Below are 17,982 nucleotides of genomic sequence, written 5' to 3'. Positions count from 1 at the left end.
AAAAAAAAGGCAAAGCACAGTGTGGGATGCAGGTCACTTTATTCTACTGAACACGCTTAGGGAATCACTCGCAGTCGGGCCGTTGGTGACTCGGAGGCAACAAGATGATCCGAGAGTCTCATTCTTCATTCTGTCCTTTCTGCAATGACAGGAAAAAAAAGACAAGGTGAGTCGGAGAATTTTCTTTGAATTTCCATCCATCCATCCATCTTCTAATCCGCTTCTCCTCACGAGGGTCGCGGGCGTGCCGGAGACTTTCTCAGGTGTCTTCTGGCAGGAGGCTGCGTACCGCGGACTGAACTGGTTGCCAGCCGATCGCAGCTTCTTCGAATTGAGGTTTGCCTTTTTTTCAATGAAATGATACTGTCGAAGGTTTTAGACGTGAGCTTTCAAATTGTTTTCCTAGGATCGTCCAAACGATCACCTCGTGAGAGGAAGGACGGATTTTCCCCAATTCCTGATCGCAGGGATTGATTCCAGCACACGCCCGTGATCCTCGTCGGGCTCGGATCATGGACGGCTGGATGGATGCATGCATTTCCACCAAATTTGGCAGACACTGAAAGCGCCAAGGTAGAATTCAGGACAGGCGTTCGGTCGACTGTCGCGACACCTGCTTTCATTTGGAATACACGGCGTAAGTAAGATGGCGGCGTTCTATTGAACACAATCATGAATACATTGAAGGCAAAACGTCCCAAACCGACCTTTGGGCCAACGTCGCGACTCTTGGCACGCAGCTTGTTGACCTGAGACTCGGCCATGTCGGCTCTCTCCTCTGCTTCATCAAGCTCGTGCTGAATCTTGCGGAACTTGACCATGTTGCTGTTGGCTTGTTCCTCCTGCACACACGCGCGCGACATTGCGATGACCGGCGCATTTGAAGTGGGACTAGGAATTTCCGAAAACAAGCGGTCGTCGTTGAAGACTCGCTCGAACTTTGTTTGCGTTCGGCTTTCTGGCAGCGACCGCTGTTTGCGGGAATGCACGACAGTAAGATTTCAAAGTCGTCTTTGTCGAGCGCTTACAGCCTCCTCGGCGGTCCTCTTGTACGATTTCACTTTGAGCTGGAGTTTATCCACCAGGTCTTGCAGACGGGCGACGTTCTTCCGATCCTCCTCCGTCTGAAATAAATATCGAAAGCTATGTCAAACCCGTCTTTTTCATATTAATGAGAAAAAAAACGAATGCAAGCAGTGTTACACATATCACTCGTTTCCTTTTACCTGGTAGCTGAGCTCTTTGATGCGTCTCTCATACTTCCGCACTCCCTTGATGGCATCACTTGACTTTCTTTGTTCGCTTTCTAGTTCACTTTCAAGCTCTTTCATCTATTAGGAGGACAATATGAATTATTAGTAGTATTTTTTTGGGGGGTGGAAGAGGCATCTTAGAAGTTTATTTACAATGAAATGCGGGGTTACTTTATTTTGAATGCTAGATTTTCAAAAAAGTCTACACACGCTTCTTGGATTTGGTGGGGGAAAAAAAAAATGAGACCAAGATATATCATGTCCAAACGTTTTCCACCAGTAATGTCACCTATAACCTTGACAACACAACTGAAAAAACAAAAATGATATTTTAAAGTGAAGCCTGGCATTTGAATAGGGGCGTGTGGACTTCTTCGTGAATATTTCCAATGTAGTCAGCGTTTACGTTTGCACGAGGATGAGTTGCACTTACCCTGGCCTCCAGTTTCTGCATTTGTTTCTTCCCTCCCTTCATTGCGATTTGTTCAGCTTCATCCAGACGGTGCTGCAGGTCTTTGATGGTTTGCTCCATGTTCTTCTTCATACGCTCCAGGTGGGCGCTAGTGTCCTGCTCTTTCTTCAGCTCCTCCGCCATCATGGCGGCATCTGTGATGGCCTTCTTGGCCTTCTCTTCCGCGTTCCTGCACTCCTGCACTGCATCTTCAACCTCGCTCTGAAGCTGGGAGGCGTCAACTTCCAGTTTCTTCTTCTGGTTTAGCAGGCTGGTGTTCTGATTGAAACGGCAGGGGGAGGGTGAGGGGGCCAATCATAAATTCAGAGGCATCGCATCGCATTTGAACTGACCTGCGAGTGCAGCAGCTGCACCCTCTCGCCAACATCCAGAAGCTCCTGCTCGGCAAGTTTGCGACTCCTTTCGGTTTGCTCGAGAGCGGCCCTCAGTTCCTCCAGCTCGGCTTGAATGAGGTTGTTGCGTCTCTCCACCACGGCCATGTTCTCTTTGAGATCATCGTTAGCGCGAAGAGACTCATCCAGTTGGAGCTGGCGATCCTTGAGGACGAAACCCAAATGTTAAAGTCGACTTTAAAAAGGCGGCTTTCTTCGGGCCGTTCATACCTTGAGATGTGCGTGAACAGATTTGAGTTGCTTCTGGGCCTCAGCCGCCTGCCTGTTGGCCTGACTGAGCTGAATCTCCATCTCGTTGAGGTCTCCCTCCATCTTCTTCTTCAAACGAAGGGCCTCGTTCCTGCTCCGAGTCTCCGCCTCGAGGGCGCTTTGAAGATTGTCCACAATCCTCTGTTGGTTCCTCTTGGCTTGCTCCAGCTCCTCATCTTTTTCCGCCAGCTTGCGCTCAATTTCGGCCTTCACCTGACTGAATTCGAGCTGGGCTCGGAGAATTTTTCCTTCCTCGTGCTCCAACGTGGCCTGCAAAACTCAAATCATGTGGGATCGCTGCACGTGCTTGGTGTACCAATGTGGCAGACCGAATCCCATTTCGCGTTGGGTTTTTCGCCCCGCACAACCTACCTCAGCCTCTTCCAAAGCGGTTTGGATGTCAGACTTCTCCTGTTCCAACTGCTTTCGTATTTTCTCAAGCTCATGGATGCTCTTTCCAGCCTCGCCAATTTGCTCGGTGAGGTCGGATATTTCCTCTTTGCGTTCACATGAAACACAACATGAATTCACCCGTTCTCTTCATGTTCATATTGGATTGAAACGAAGGATAAGATTGACATCAGCTGACCTTGCAGGTTCTTGTTTTCTCTCTTCAGAGTCTCCAAGTGCTCGAGAGATTCTTCATAGGAGTTCTTCAGTTTGAAAAGCTCCGTGCTCAAAGTCCTCGCCTCCTTCTGAGAACTTTCCAACTCTGATTGAGACTCCTCATATTTCTGCTTCCACTCTGCCAAGATCTGAAAGAGCGTCCCTCTTTTTAGATCTTTGCAATTGTGCTCCTGGAATATAAAGCGGTGACTGGCAACCAATATGGAATGAATTCAACCTTGTCAAAGTTTCTTTGCTTCTTGTCCAGAGCAGCGGCAGCGGCGTTGGACCTCTCCACGTCCACCATGAGGTCTTCGATCTCATTCTGCAGTCTGTGTTTGGTCTTCTCCAGAGAGGAACATTTAGCATTCGTTGCTTCCACAGCCTCCTCGGCATCCTGCAGACGCTGAGCCAGCTTCTTCCTGCATTTCCATCGGTGGTCCTTAGTTTACCGTGACACTGTCGGTGTCACCATTGGATAAACGGATGGAGCGTTGACTCACTTGGCCTCCTCCAGCTCTTCGGTCCTCCGGATGGCATCGGTTTCATACTTGGTCCTCCACTGAGCCACCTCCGAGTTGGCCTTGGACATGCCGCGCTGCAGTTCGGCCTTGGCCTCCTGCTCCTCCTCGTACTGCTCTCTGAGCAGGTCGCAGTCGTGGCGAGAGGACTGCACGGCGTGGGCTAAAGCGTTCTTGGCCTAAAACGAGTCGACCGTTTCCCTGTGCCTCACGTTGCGAGACCATCACTTTTGTACGGTATTATTTTCATCACAAGGACATGCGCTACCTTGACTTCCTCTTCCAGTTGCCTCTTCAAGTCTTCAATTTGTTGACTGTAGGATTGTTTTCCTCGAGTCAGTTGCGACACCAGGGAATCCTTCTCCTCAAGTTGCCTCGCGAGTTCACCTAATGTTCACAGCGCAATCATACTCTCCGTGCATTTGGGATCACGCAAACTGAATGCAACACGCGATACCGTTTTCAGTTTGAAGTTTGGCTTTGTGCATGGTGAAGTCATTGATGGTGCGCTGCCCCTCCTCTGCCTTTGTTTTATATTCACTCATCTGGTCTTCCAGGGACCTGCACATTTTCTCCAAATGACTCTGAAATGAAGAAAAGACCCATTTGTCCTCAAAGTATTTCACGGGTGTTAAGCGGTAATCCTCACGAGGGTCGCGGGCGTGACGCATGTACAGCCCCCCCAACCGGTTGCCAGCCCATCGAAGGGAACACATAGACCAACAACCATTCGTGCTCACGCCTCGGGACAATTTCGAGTGTTCCATTAACCTGCCATGCATGATTTCTCGAACGTGGGAGGAAACCGGAGTGCCCGGGGAAAACCCACGCAGGCACGGGGAGAACATGCAAACTCCACACAGGGAGGCCGGAGACAGAATCCGACTTTGCACACCCGCACGCATTCGAAAATGGTTGGATGGATGGATCATAACGAATGAGTTGTAAAAAGCGCAATGATCAGAAAAATATTTCGTCTTCCGGTGAATGATAAATGGGCTGCTGATGCGTGATTCAAAAATGAAAAACAATCGTTGCCAAATACATAGTTCTTCCACTTTGGAAAGATACGACATGTCGCATTGGATTACCTTGGACTTGACAACGTGTTCCATGTTGGAGACGACGTCGTCCAGTTCCAGCCTGAGTTCGCTCTTCTCCTTCTCCAGTTTCTGCTTGACTCTTTGCAAGTTGTCAATCTGCTCCCCCAGGTCAGCAACGCTGTCGGCTTGTTTCTTTCTCAGCGTGGCCGCGGTGGCTTCGTGCTGCAGGGTGGCCTCTTCCAGGTCCCTGCGGAGTTTCTGGAACTCGGCCTCCCTCTTCTTGTTCATCTCGATCTGGGCCGATGTTGCTCCGCCGGCCTCCTCCAGCCTCTCGCTGATCTCCTCCAGCTCCCTGGCCAAGTCCGCTCTCTGCTTTTCCACCTTGGCCCGGGCGGCTCGCTCTGCCTCCAGCTCTTCCTCCAGCTCCTCGACGCGGGCCTAATACCCGATACATTCAAATGCAAAATGTGAACGCGAGTCCATACAAGGCCGTCCAAAAAAAACCCTCAAGACCCAGATTATGATTGCTTTATTCAGTAGACGACACAACAAATATCAATCAACAGCGCCATTGTCAGTACAAGCTGACCCAGGTCCTTTGGAGAGCAAACAAGTTTGGAAAAGGTCATTGTGATCCTAAACTGACCTTTCATTGATGGAGGAAACTACATTTTGATACGATTGTGACCATACCTGCAACTCCTTCAGTTTTTTCTGGAGTTGTGCACTCATGGCTTGCTCATCCTCTATTTTGCCCAAAAGTTGGGTAATTTCAAAATCTTTCCTGTGAATGGACATAAATGCATTTCAGTCAGTGGGAAAGTAATTTGAAACAAACTTTTTTTTTTTATAAAAAAAATCCTGGAACCCCTAACTTTTTCAGCCTCTCTTCAAGTTGTTGCTTGTCATTTTCCAGGTCCATCAGACTCTCTTGAGCTAATTTTAAGTCCCCTTCCAGCTTTCGCTTTGCCCTTTCAAGGTCCATTCGTACTTTTTTCTCTTGCTCCAGGGATCCTTCCAGCTGTTGGGGGATATTCACAATGAAGTTGGTTAGCTCGCGCAAACGACTGGTTGATTACCTTTCATCTTGCATCTTACGTCATCCACTTGCTGCTCGAGTTTTGACTTGGCCTTGGTCAGAGTGTTGACTTTGTCTTCCTCACTCTGAAGGTCATCCAGCGTTTGCTGATGAGCTTCTTGCAAGGCCTTCTTCTCCTTGGTCAGCTTAGCGATGATTTCATCTAACGCTGCCATTTCATCGGTCAGGTTCTTCACCTGGCCACAGGAAGTCATATTTTCAGCTCCCTGCATGATCGTCTTGAGGGTTTGTGTCTGGGTTGTACCTTGTTTTCCGTGGCGTGTTTCTCCTTCTCCACTTTAGCCAGCGTTAACTCCAAGTCGTCAATGTCCTTCTTCAGCTCAGAGCACTCGTCCTCCAGCTTCCTCTTCTTTGCTGTTAGTTCAGCATTCATCTCCTCCTCATCCTCCAGTCGTTCAGTTAACTCTTTGGCTTTTGCTTCCATCTGGATTTTGTTTTTGATCAGTCCCTCGCATCTTTCCTCAGCGTCGCAAAGATTATCCTGCTCCTGTTGTCAACAAATTCACATCAGCATGAGATGGGAGGCTTGCTGCAGTCTTACCGTGACTGGCATTTCTGACGGGAGACATACAGTCTGAACTTGAAGCTGTAAGTCGTTTTTCTCTTGGAGAAGTGTGACCATTTTTTCTTCCAGTTCCTTTTTGCGGGCTTCCGATTTGGCGTATGCCTCTTTTAGTTTGGTAAACTCCTCCTTCATGTTGGCCATTTCCTTTTCTGTTTCCGCTGACTTGAGCAGAGGTTTGATCTTGAAGAACATCTTCATCCAAGGCCAATTCTTGACCCCCATGAAGGCACGGATGTTCCACTGGATCACAAGTAACGCATCCCTGTTGACGACAGTTGCTCATTGATTTTACGTAAGAACTTGGTTCAGGGGCGGCCCGGTAGTCCAGTGGTTAGCACGTCGACTTCACAGGCTGGTTCTTGGGCTCGCTTCGACCAGAACTTGGTTCAGTGCATCCCAACCCTTTCTTTCAGCCTCCAATGATGATCACTTGCTGGTTCTTGGGCTCGCTTCGACCTATCCCAGCAGAGTTTAGATGAAGGTGAGTTGCACATTGGAACGGTTGCCAAGCGGAAACATTGCCAATAGTCAATAGCTAATTATCGATTGCCATTCACACTTGCATCCGCACACTTGCACTGCAAAGGAAATCATTTCATCAACATTGTAAATTACTGGTATACATATATTTGCTCGGTGTTCAATATTTTAAAACATGGCCACTTTCAAAAAAGAATGTCCACTTGTCATTTCAGCTGTGTTGAACTATGTGTATTGTTCTTGTTTTGTTGGTTAATTGCAAACCACCCTTGCAGTCATTGCAAAGAAATATTCTGGTGAATGATTTTCACAGCAACTCTCGAGCCAATTTGGAGTCTTCATTTAGCCTTGCATGCATCTTTTCGCATTTGGCCAGATAGTATTGCTTTTAATACATTGTTTGATACGTTGGTTTTTTTTTTTTTTTTATAGAGTTTGGCTTTGACATTTTACCTTCGTTCAACAATCTTCTGGAATTCAATTCTTGCCAGAAGACCCCTTGAGCGGGCTTGGATGCCAGTGATGATGAGTGCTAATCGGTCATCTCGCATCTCTTCAAGCTGACCCAGCAGTCCAGCTTTAAAGAACACCTGTTGGAGCACATTGTTAAAAATCTGCAACAATCATATGTCACGGAGTGATGCATAAACGTGATGAAATGACGGCGGAAGTGACGCAACGGCACCCTAGTGTGGCACCTCCTTCCCGCCGTAGCCGGTGAGTTGCAACTCGTTGATCGTCCGGATTGATTCACAATTCGGAATTAATATGTCAGTGTGTTTTTCTTCTACTGCTGTGCGGTCTGCTCAGCTATTAATTGTTTTGGGCCCACATCGGTGTCTGTGTCGTTGTTCAAGTGACGCTTTTGTCGACCGAAACTTTTTACATGTTGAGGTGATTAGCAAATGCTCGTTTGTTGCCCAGATATTGTCCGAGACCGAACCAGGCTTCGCCGTGGTTTATGGAATCTCCTGTCAATTTTGCCTCTGTCTTGTTATTGACGTTGTTATTTTTCATCTGTTCAATTGTGTGAGTGGCGCCAGCCCGCGGCACAGCGCAGCGCGGCTGCCGTTTGCGTTTCTCTGACACGAGAGCGAGCGAGACGGACTGCTGCTTGAGCATTGCGCCCGCCATGCTGTGTTGCAATAAAAAGAACATCCGGAGTCCACCTGAGTGTCAGCGATGTGTTGATACAACAGCGAGGTGGAGCTGTATATGGCCGCCCACTCTCGTGGCCCGTCACACATATACAAGTACTGTAATATTCTCTTCCACAATGCATGAACTACAGACCTTGGTGTGTCCGAGCTTGTACTGGTTGTGGTCAATATCCAGAGAGGCGAGCAGTTTCTCTGCAGCTTTCTTGTTGTCAATGAACTGTCCTTCAGGAATTGCATTGGGGTTCAGAATACGGTATCTAGAATAAAAACGAGACAGTTATCCAACTGATTCAGTTAGCGTGCCATAAATGGGTAATTCACTCTGATGTGCCACCTCTGTTTGAAATCTCCGTAGAGGATCCTGTTGGGGAAGCCCTTTCTGCAGATCCGGATGCCTTCCAGCACGCCGTTACAGCGCAGCTGGTGCATCACCAGCGGGTTTTCCATGGCTCCAGGAGTCTTGGTCTCGTTGGGGATGATGCAGCGCACAAAGTGGGGGTGAGTAGACCTCAGGTTGGCCATCAGCTTGTTCAGATTCTCCTGCAAGTTTTTGACAAGGTTTTCATCACCTTAGTTCATGTTTGTCAAGTGTAAGAACCATTTGCTAAGATGTGGAGGGTATTTAGTTTTTCGTGTCAGTGTACTGAAAGTACGCTGTTTGTTTCTGCACTCTGCTAAACGACCAAGCCATTAACTGTACCGAATTTAACGTCTACGACACAAGATGTCGTCTATATCCTGTGACAGATGCTCGTGCAGCCATGGCCATCTTGGATAGATGAGCCTTGATTTTACCTGTGCTCATTTGTCAACGAGAGCTATTGGGAATGAAATGCATTGTCTTTCAAGTTCCTTGATAATCAGTGATCCTGTAGCAGACGTGTGAAGCTGCAGAACTCTTCAAAAATGAAAAAAAAAAAAAAAGGAAATGTCTTACCCTGTGTAAAGCGGACACCGTTTGGAACGAGGAACCTTTCTTCTTGCCGCCTTTTCCCTTGCCGCCAGATTCTTGAGCTAAATGAGGAAAACTGAGCTGTTAAACATCTCGCGCCGGAAGCAATCACATTTAAGGTCGGTCTTGCTGAGCTAAAAGCTGAACATACCAGAATCAGATCCTGCATACCCGGCAAATAGAATTGACAAGAGCTTGAGGCTCGACTTCTGGAAAAGTCCAACAACAGTCTCGTTCAGGGGATCTTTGTTCTTCACCAGCCAGTTGTTGATATTGTAATCAACAGTTCCAGCATAGTGGACAAGAGAAAAATGGGCCTCCGCTTTCCCTTTGACGATTCTGGGCTTCTGGAAGTTGCTGGATTTTCCCAAATGGTTGTCGTAAAGCTTCGCTTTAAAGGTGGCGTCGCTGGCTTTGGGGAACATGCACTCCTCCTCAAGGATGGACATGATGCCCATGGGCTGAGGGGGAGGGAGCATTAGATTGGAGTTTTGTGCGTCTGATCAGTCCCATCTGCTCCCAAAAAGCGTCTCTCACCTTTTCAATCAGGTCAATGCAGGCCTGCAAGTCCATGCCAAAGTCGATGAAAGTCCATTCGATGCCCTCCTTCTTGTACTCCTCCTGCTCCAGCACAAACATGTGGTGGTTGAAAAACTGTTGCAGTTTTTCATTGGTGAAGTTGATGCACAGCTGCTCGAAGGTGTTGAACTGAAACGGAAAGCGGGTCGATGTGAATTTCCTCACCCACGTCTTCATTGTGTTCATCGAACACAAACTAACTGAATGTCATCTTGTCTCGAGAACTACCAGACAGAGCTCACATCAAAGATCTCAAATCCAGCAATATCCAAAACACCAATGAAGTATTGACGAGGCTGCTTGGTGTCCAGAGACTGGTTTATACGGACCACCATCCACAGGAACATCTTCTCATAAACGGATTTGGAGAGAGCTCCGACAGCATAGTACACCTGGAAAAGACTTGATCAACTTCTAAAAGTGACCTCCATCCCTTCCTCAAGAGCGATTGCCCGCAAATACTTACCTGGGCAACATTTTGTCCCTTGGTGACCCACTCATTTCCCACTTTCACTCTTGGATGACAGAGACCCTTGACCAGGTCAGCTGAGTTCAGGCCCATCAGGTAAGCAACTTTGTCAGCCTCTGTCGGGAAAATATTTGCATACAAGCCTGTCTTGAGTCCACATGGCATTGGACATCTTTCGTCAGGATTTCTGGAGTTTCTGTTCATGATGCTTTGATATCAAGCGCAAGCCAAAGGAGGTTACAAGAGTGCATGGCAAAGGGAACCGTGAGTGCACCGTTTTTTATAATGACACCATCTATAAGAAGTACACTGTGTACACACACACACACACACACACACACACACACACACACACACACACACACACACACACACCAGAAGCTACAGTAGATGTAATTCCTCTGAGAGAATCTTTGGATTTGGCCATCATTTGTCCACATTCCACATAAATTTGTCAAGGAAAAGTGGGTGATGCTCACAGATTTCCTGAATGAATTCTTACCTTCAGTGCCGTCTGCTTCTGCCTGCTCTTCTCGTTGCTTCTGCTTAAACTTCATGTTACCGTAGTGCATGATGGCGCCGGTCAACTTATAAATGCTGTTCTTCTCTTCTTGAGTGAAGCCCAACACGTCAAAGGCCTCCTGAAAAATATCAAAACAAATCAAAGGAGTAATCATTAAATTGATGAATTGAAAACAATCCTCCAATCAGTGGTGAGCTCACATCAGTCGCCAGAAGCTCTTCGGAGTCATTGATGGAGGCTACGGTTGTCTCTCCTTGGGAGATGAAGGCGTAGTCGTAGGGGTTGTTGGTGATGAGCAGCATTTCTAGAATTGGGTCACATGGAATGAAAAAAAAAAAGAAGAAGAAGAAGAAGAAGAAGTTTCTTTGGGCAAGTCATGATTTCTTACCAAGAAGTTCAGGTTTCACCTGGGACAAGATTTGGTAGAAAATGTGATAGTCCCTCTCAGCTTTGAGCTGGAAGGTCACACGGGACTTTTCCAGAAGATCTGTTTCATGCGGTCACATGTTGTAAAACAAAACAAACAACAACAACAAAAAATAACCCCAAAACGGTTTTGCCATTTCTTGTCACAGCATTTGTCAACATTTACAACATCAAAATAGCAAAAAAATCTGAATATTTGTTCGGCAGTACAATGGATGAATGCTGAGCATTGTAGCTCGCAACAAGAAGGTTGTCGCTCGAAGCTTAAACCGCAATCTTTTTGAGTGGCCTTTGCAAATTTTCCCATTTGGTTTGTGCGGCTTGCTTACTCCCGCAGTATGCATCGTTTCCATGTGCCCGAAATTAGGGGAATTGAATACTCGAACACTGGAATGTGTTAGCGTTTAGCATGGGCTATATCCTGTTACCCACCCAGTCAGCTGATGTGTAATCACTCAGCGTCACACGCCCATCTCAGATTTTCTGTCTATTTCAATTGCACCACGCGACTCTTGATAAGATGTGACTTGGAACATTCATGTGGCGAGAGAACGCTTCACTTACAGGTTTCAATATCAGCAGAAGCCAACTTTCCCCGATTGTCAAAATGAATTCTGATGAATTTTCCCTGAGGAGAAAAGCGTTGATCGTGATAACATATCGCGTATTCCTAATGTTGAAAACCATCCTCACTCGTACTCACAAATCTGGAAGAGTTGTCATTTCTGATTGTCTTGGCATTACCAAAGGCCTCCAGGGCAGGGTTGGCCTGGATGATTTGATCCTCCAGGGTACCCTGAAGACAAAATGTCTGAGTTACTGCCTTTTGCACGAGGCGTGTGGGGAAATAAATATTGCTGTGATTCTTTTTGAATTGTGCTGAAACCTCCAAAGTGGAACCCGGCTACGGCCGTACAATTTCTAATTTGGTCAAACTTTTTCATAAAAAAGGATACATATTTTGGGTTGTTTGGGGTTTTTTTTTTCACTTTTTGTGAAATGATAACAGAAATGGCATGAGCTATGGCCAAGTTGGGGCGTGGGGGGTGTAGAGGTGAGCATACAAGCAAAATTCGACCGTCGAGGTTCCACTTTTGTCTCAAGTGCGCATCACCTTCTTCTCAATAGCTTGATCTTTTTTGCCACTTGGAACTGCGGCAATGCTGGCAAAGTATTGAATGACACGCTTGGTGTTGACAGTCTTTCCGGCACCAGATTCTCCGCTGCATTAAAAAAAAAACAAGTCAGCGTTAAGCTCGAGAATAATATCAAATGCTCCAAAATGTGTTTTTCTGTCTTTCTCACGTGATCAGAATGGACTGGTTTTCTCTGTCTGTAAATCAAACCAAGTGGTTATCAGCCATAGGTTGTGCTCTAGAATTGACTATTGCAAGTGAGCAGTTGACCAGAGTTTGTACCTGCCAGCATGTACTGGTAGGCGTTGTCAGAGATGGAGAAGATGTGGGGAGGAGCTTCGCTCCTCTTCTTTCCCCTGTAGGCAACAACCACCTCTTGGTTGTAGACCGGCAGCCACTTGTAGGGATTGACCGTGACGCAGAACAGCCCCGAGTAGGTCTGCCATAACGAGAAAAAACAAAACAAAACAAAAAAACCCCACACGTCTCAAATTCCACCACAACGAGAATGACAGGAAGATGCCAATGATTTTCTTACATAGATCATCCATGCCGCATAACGCTCTTTGAGGTTAAACAGCACGGCGGGCTCATGAAGGAAAGTGAACATGGCCATGTCTTCAATTTTATCAAACTTTGGCGGGTTCTGAGGGTGCACGTCACTCTCCTTCACTGTCACAGTCTGCGGAAATAAAATGATGGATTGGTCAAAGGTGAACGTGTGTTGTCTGGGTTTCAACTCGGTCACTATGAAGAGTATACCTTCCCAAACTCGGTGTGAGCAGTCACTTTGTCACCATCTCGACTAGTGACGGATGCCTTGACGTATTCAACTTCGGGGTCCGGAACGAAGCATTCCTTCTTCATATCAAATTGTCGAGTTTGGGCTTCCAAACGCTCCTTATCTGACTTGCGAAGAAAAGGAGCAGCTGGCCCAAATTCCGCCATTGCAGCATCGCCCATTTTGCTTCTTTTTCGTCTTCTCCTGAGAAGAGACAACGTTAGGTCCGGACACGTAAAACGGCGTTCCGGTTGCTTTTCACTCTGCACAGCTTAAAACTATGCACAGTTATTGGTTATAAATGCCTTGTGACACCATTTAGAGAGCAGTCAAGTAAACTATTAGTTTGTAAAATTGGATTGTCTGGTCCATTATGTTCTATGCTGCACCAATGAGTTTCCTCAAGTGCCTGCTTGACAGAAGCAAGTATGTACCAGAAAGAACAGAATTCAATGAAAAATGCTCCACTTAAAAAAAAAAAAAATGAAGTGGAGAAAAAAGAAAAAGTCAAGCAGGTCAATTAAACTGAAGCCATGTGGTGAATAGGAGGTGTAGCGTTGTGGTTACCTTCAGCTGTCAAGCGGAATGATGGTTCTGGTAGTTGATGGCAGGTTTCCTTCCCATTAATAAAGGTTGTTACTCAGCCAAATAAGGCGATGGATCTGAGAGAGATGACATCCCATTTGCATATCAGAAAAAAAAAGATGTCCCCCCCCCAATTGGGTCCGGTCGACTGCTGCCATTTGTTGACTGCGAGAGAACAATAAGCAAGATTGGACATGACGGAGGAAGGGGTGGTCGTTGGTGGGGGGGCAGTAGACGACCCTTTATCCAACACGGTAATATTTGAACAGCAATAATAGCGGTTCAATTGTACAAACGGGATGCAAACAGATCTTATTTGTATCATAACGTTGGGCGTATTGGGGTAGTCTTTATGTGGTCTCTACATGTATTGTTTCAAGAACAATGATTGTTATATCGTGTTACGTGTCATGATTCCGAAAATGTCAAAACGCATGAACAATAATGCCTCTGCTGCACAGATTCCATGACACCATGCGTATGACGTGTGTCATATAGACGTTGGGCTGGTTCCGATTCTAAATGAAGTATTGCGGGCTTGGAAGCAACCAGATTTAGGAGACCCCCCCCCCCCCCAAAAACAGGCCAGATCAGCAATAGTCTGTCAAGTGATATGGTGTGGAACACATTTCAAGAGGGAGACCAAAGAGCTGCAGCTGCTGCCTACGAAGAGACAAGACAGGGCCAAGGTCACAGCTGTGGCATCTCTTTAGAATCACTCATCACTATTTACAGTTCACGTAGATGTATACCCCCGCTCCCTGGACTCTTAACATTGTTGAATTGTATATTGTTGTGGGTTTTTTTTTTTTTTTTTGGTATCTGGCTTTGATGAACTGAACTCATTACTCTTCAGTGAATGCTGTTGCAGATGTAAATCAGCCTAAAAGCCCAAAATCTCTTCCGTGCAGTCACTTGTACAGTACAGGTACTGTACATTTGTAAATAAAGACATTCTAAAAGTCATTGACCTCTTTTTTTCTGAAAACAGGTCCAATCTTTTGGATCTTGCGTGACTGAGTAAGTACTCAGTAAGGCCTTACTCAAAAATAGCAGCCATTTTGAGTCACAGTGGGCGACTTCCGGTTTCTGGTAGAATAAACGCCGGTGCGCTTGGCTGCCGATGCTCACTGGCGTACTCAAGGCTTACTTCCGATTTTTCTCTTCAACTATTTTAAGGGCCTAGTACAGTATCGGAATTAACCCGAAGCGGTTTTTACGTGGAAGCTTGAACCTGCCGACTCGATGGGCCTGGCATGAGACGTCTTTCTGTACCCCCTTTGCCTTCGTCCTGCAGTTTCTTACCACGATGCGGACTGCCAGAGTGCAAATGCGCAGCTATTTATCGCCCTGATCCGTGTCCACCCTCCAGTGTCTGCACTGAGCTCCTGCGATGACGCTTTCGTTTACGTTTCTTTGGACGTTGTAAATGAGCAGTCAGTTGAACAAGTAATTGTTCAAACAGCAACGTACAAAAATCACACCATCGATCATCGAATAAAACCGGAGCCACTATGACCTTGACTGCTAGCTTCTATGCTAAAGCGGCAGAGGACATAAGGTGAGCCGTTGGCACGGCCTTGCTGTCTTCTGCGTGCGCTTTGTTCGTTCAAAGATAACTTGTTACATTGCTCCTTGCTACCCCTGGGAGTTTGTTCATTCAGAGGGCGCCTCGGGGACACGAGTTGACGGGACGTATTTTAACTCCTCCGTTGATTCACAGTGACAGGTGACGGCACCCTCGGCAAACAAGGATGTACAGTGTGTTTGATCGAACCAAATGCGGAAAAGTCATGACGCACGCTTGATCGTGCCCGTGCAATAATGTGCAAAAGGATTCTGGAATTCTCAGATGAGAGATCATTTGTCAGAGCAGTTGATGATGAAAAAAAGCAACCGGGAAGTGAAATGTACACTGACACTTTGCAAACATGGCTGCTTTTCTTTTCAGCTCCATCTTTGCATCTCCGGAGGCCTGAATTTGATCAAATTGGCAGCAAAAAATTCAGTGCCCTTGCTTCTCAGCTGTAGCCGTGGTATCCGGACGTTGACGCACGGCGCCTTCCGCCAAAGGTCTCATTGTCAGCTTTCGAGGGGGTGTTGAATTCAGCTGGGGGCTCACCGGAGTCGATCCTTCTTTTTGTCTTGTCTTTTCACCTCACTTGCTTAGTCTGCGGACCTCTTTGTGGGCTCAGGGCATGTAGCCAGGAAACGCAGACAAGGGGAAGGAAACGTCTGGTTCAGGTAATTCACTTAAGATGATCATTTTGCAGCGGTGTCAATGTGGAGTATTTGTATGTTGTCATGAGCGAAGATGGACACGTTCAAGTTCCTGTCTGTTCTTTTCAGCACTCCGGGGAAGGCGGTGAGCCAAAAAGAGGAAAATATCAGCGCTGTTTTCAAGGTTAGTTCACGTTTGAGTCAGCAAACTGGAGGAAAAACAAACATGAACGCGTCGGCTTGTTTCAGAACCTTGCAATTGATCACGTTAGCAAGTGCCCTCTGCTGAGTGAATTTTGCAAAGTCAAGTGAATGACTTCTTTCAATTAAGTGTCGAGCAAATGCGAGTGAACGAGTGAAAAGAGGGGCACTTGAAAAATGTTGTTCAATGCAATGCTGAAGTGGTATCAAATATGGTCTTTTGAGTTGGAAGTATCCAGTATTTATTATTATACTGGTTAACCATACCTAGGGAGTGTACATTGAAAACAAAATCGTAGGCTTTTGTTGTTTATTTTTTTTTTTGCAAGACTTTGCTGTAAAATGTACGTTGTTTGTGTAAATATGCAGGCTTTCAAAAATATTTACACGTGTTTCCTTTACGCCCCCCCCACACTCTTACCAATAATATTGATACTAATACTGTATTTAATGAAACCTCAAGGTGGCGCTCTTCTCATGAATGGGAGTAAATGTTAATATATTGTCATGTTTCTATGCTATTTCCACACACAAAGTCCAACACAAAGTTACCCGATATTGTTAAGTGGAGGGAAAGTTTTCCAATACTTTTACAGTCTGTCAAATAGAAGCCACGAAGACAAAAGTAACCCAATAACCCGAAACGACAACAAAGTTGAGTCAAAGATGGCTTCATGCGTCCCTTCATCTACTTTTGCTGCTCTGACTTTTTTCGAGCACATGAGCAGGAATGTGCGGTGAGGCTCACGACTGTTGAGGCACTGCTCCACTGGAGTCGGATATTAAAAAAAAAGAAGAAAAAAAACACATTTGAACACAAAATCGAAGACTTGTCTATGTTTCCATTTTGATCTTCACTGAAGCTTATGTTTCAAATAAGGTCAAAATTGATTTTTGGAAGATTTGCCGTCAAAGATTTTAAGTCTGTTTTCATCAATTCCAAACTGTTCGTCATTGTGACAGTGAGAGGTTAGGCATCGTCAGTCCGGTGAGTCCGTCAGCATTTCGGGCCGGCCCGCTCCTTCCGAGTCATCCCAAACGTCATTCTGGGTACTTGGTCACACGCAGGGGCTGCACACCTGACACACAGCCAAATACAGACACAAAAAATAAAAGTGTCGTCTACTTTACAGTCCCACAGACCTCAATGACGTGTCCATGTTGTTTTTATTTCACCAATCACGTTGTTTTTATTTGACTTTTTTTTTTCATCGACATTGTGGGTTTTGTCATGGAGAAAATTTGCCGAGCTGCAGAGTGATGAGGCACGGGGACTGTTGACATTAGGCTACAGTCCCTCAGCCAATCAGGATGCAGAACTCAATGCACCGTTGCTCTCTGGGGGAGGAGGGGACTGCACGAATAAAATCCGTGAAACAGCAAAGCCGTGAACGATGAACCGTGTTATAGCGAGGGATTACTGTACATGCAATACAATCCATGCACTAAAAACTATATCCACACTGAAGACAGCCATGACGAATGAGACAAGACATGAATGACCATCAAGACAGCCAAATAAAATGTAGAAGAACTGCCCACTCGCAGACAATGAATGCTATAATGCAAACTTAATTCACTTTTGTTGGGGTTGTTTTCCAATTTGGAATTTAACACCCCAAAAAAGAAAGAAAGAAACGAAAACTGTTAACTGGAATCCAAACTCTTCCTGCAAATGAGTTTTCAAACAGTGAGCTGTGGTCAACTAATCCAAAAGTTCTCTGAAGGTCAGTCGTGAAGGTGCCGGCAACCCATTTGCGACACACTTGTGAGACTGGCTTGTTGCAGCTGTCGTTGAGGTCATGGGCTGACTTCCCTCACACGACTGCTGATGCCTGAGAGGTCTACGCCCTTTATCTCGCGCTGTCGTCATCGTATTGTTCCCTCTCCATTGGCCTTGACGACAAAGATAACCGTGTGAAATTCTTGTCTGGATTGTTTCTCCCTGATTGAGAAACGCAACAGCTGTCAGCCCTCGTGAATGGATGAGGGTTAGCAGATGCAAAGCGCTCAGAAAATACAACTCATCCGATGAAACTTACACATTTTATATTGAAGGCAGGGAGGGATGGGGGGGGGGCGGTGTCAGAATCTTGATCTGTTGGCTATGCTTGCTTTTATACTATATATTCTATAAATGCAATATCAACAGATGAATTGCATTCTTTTCACCCCTTTTCTTCCGGTTGTATAAAGCACTAACTCAATGAAGTGCAAAATTCGATGATTAGATAATAAGATAAGATAAGAAAGCCTTTATTTGTCTCACA

At 46.0% G+C, this 17,982-nt stretch overlaps 1 protein-coding gene across 1 annotated transcript; it reads right to left on the bottom strand.

Moving 5' to 3' along the window:
* Window positions 1–19: 19 nt before the first annotated feature.
* On the bottom strand, window positions 20–13,315 carry LOC109524131 (myosin-7-like). The gene is made up of 38 exons (XM_019883752.1): window positions 13,274–13,315; window positions 12,688–12,910; window positions 12,464–12,607; window positions 12,208–12,364; window positions 12,095–12,122; window positions 11,904–12,012; window positions 11,493–11,585; window positions 11,354–11,417; window positions 10,752–10,850; window positions 10,564–10,667; window positions 10,343–10,481; window positions 9,838–9,956; window positions 9,614–9,763; window positions 9,330–9,500; window positions 8,944–9,253; window positions 8,778–8,848; window positions 8,175–8,380; window positions 7,974–8,097; window positions 7,134–7,270; window positions 6,207–6,462; window positions 5,880–6,122; window positions 5,635–5,811; window positions 5,412–5,557; window positions 5,230–5,320; window positions 4,585–4,974; window positions 3,951–4,077; window positions 3,762–3,880; window positions 3,476–3,672; window positions 3,211–3,394; window positions 2,956–3,121; window positions 2,739–2,863; window positions 2,328–2,636; window positions 2,058–2,261; window positions 1,687–1,983; window positions 1,227–1,331; window positions 1,029–1,124; window positions 708–842; window positions 20–139 (listed from the first exon to the last, which is right to left on the bottom strand). The coding sequence occupies exons 2-38, from the start codon at window positions 12,886–12,888 to the stop codon at window positions 119–121; spliced, it is 5,814 nt and encodes a 1,937-aa protein (XP_019739311.1). The 5' UTR covers window positions 12,889–12,910; window positions 13,274–13,315; the 3' UTR covers window positions 20–118.
* Window positions 13,316–17,982: the final 4,667 nt, after the last annotated feature.

This window comes from Hippocampus comes, unplaced genomic scaffold, assembly GCF_001891065.2.
Source record: "Hippocampus comes isolate QL1 unplaced genomic scaffold, H_comes_QL1_v1.1 scaffold159, whole genome shotgun sequence".
Taxonomy (NCBI): Eukaryota; Metazoa; Chordata; class Actinopteri; order Syngnathiformes; family Syngnathidae; genus Hippocampus; species Hippocampus comes.
The sequence above is the reverse complement of the archived record's forward strand: the minus strand, read 5'-3'. Positions and strand labels throughout refer to the sequence as shown.

What these genes read in the sequence shown, in the direction of transcription:
- LOC109524131 (XM_019883752.1), bottom strand. Translation starts at nt 12,888, where the DNA reads ATGGGCGATGCTGCAATGGCGGAATTTGGGCCAGCTGCTCCTTTTCTT. An exon ending in TTCTGCTGATATTGAAACCT is followed by an intron (nt 10,851 to 11,353) that starts GTAAGTGAAGCG and finishes CGCATGAAACAG; the next exon opens with ATCTTCTGGAAAAGTCCCGT. An exon ending in AACACGCCACGGAAAACAAG is followed by an intron (nt 5,812 to 5,879) that starts GTACAACCCAGA and finishes TCCTGTGGCCAG; the next exon opens with GTGAAGAACCTGACCGATGA.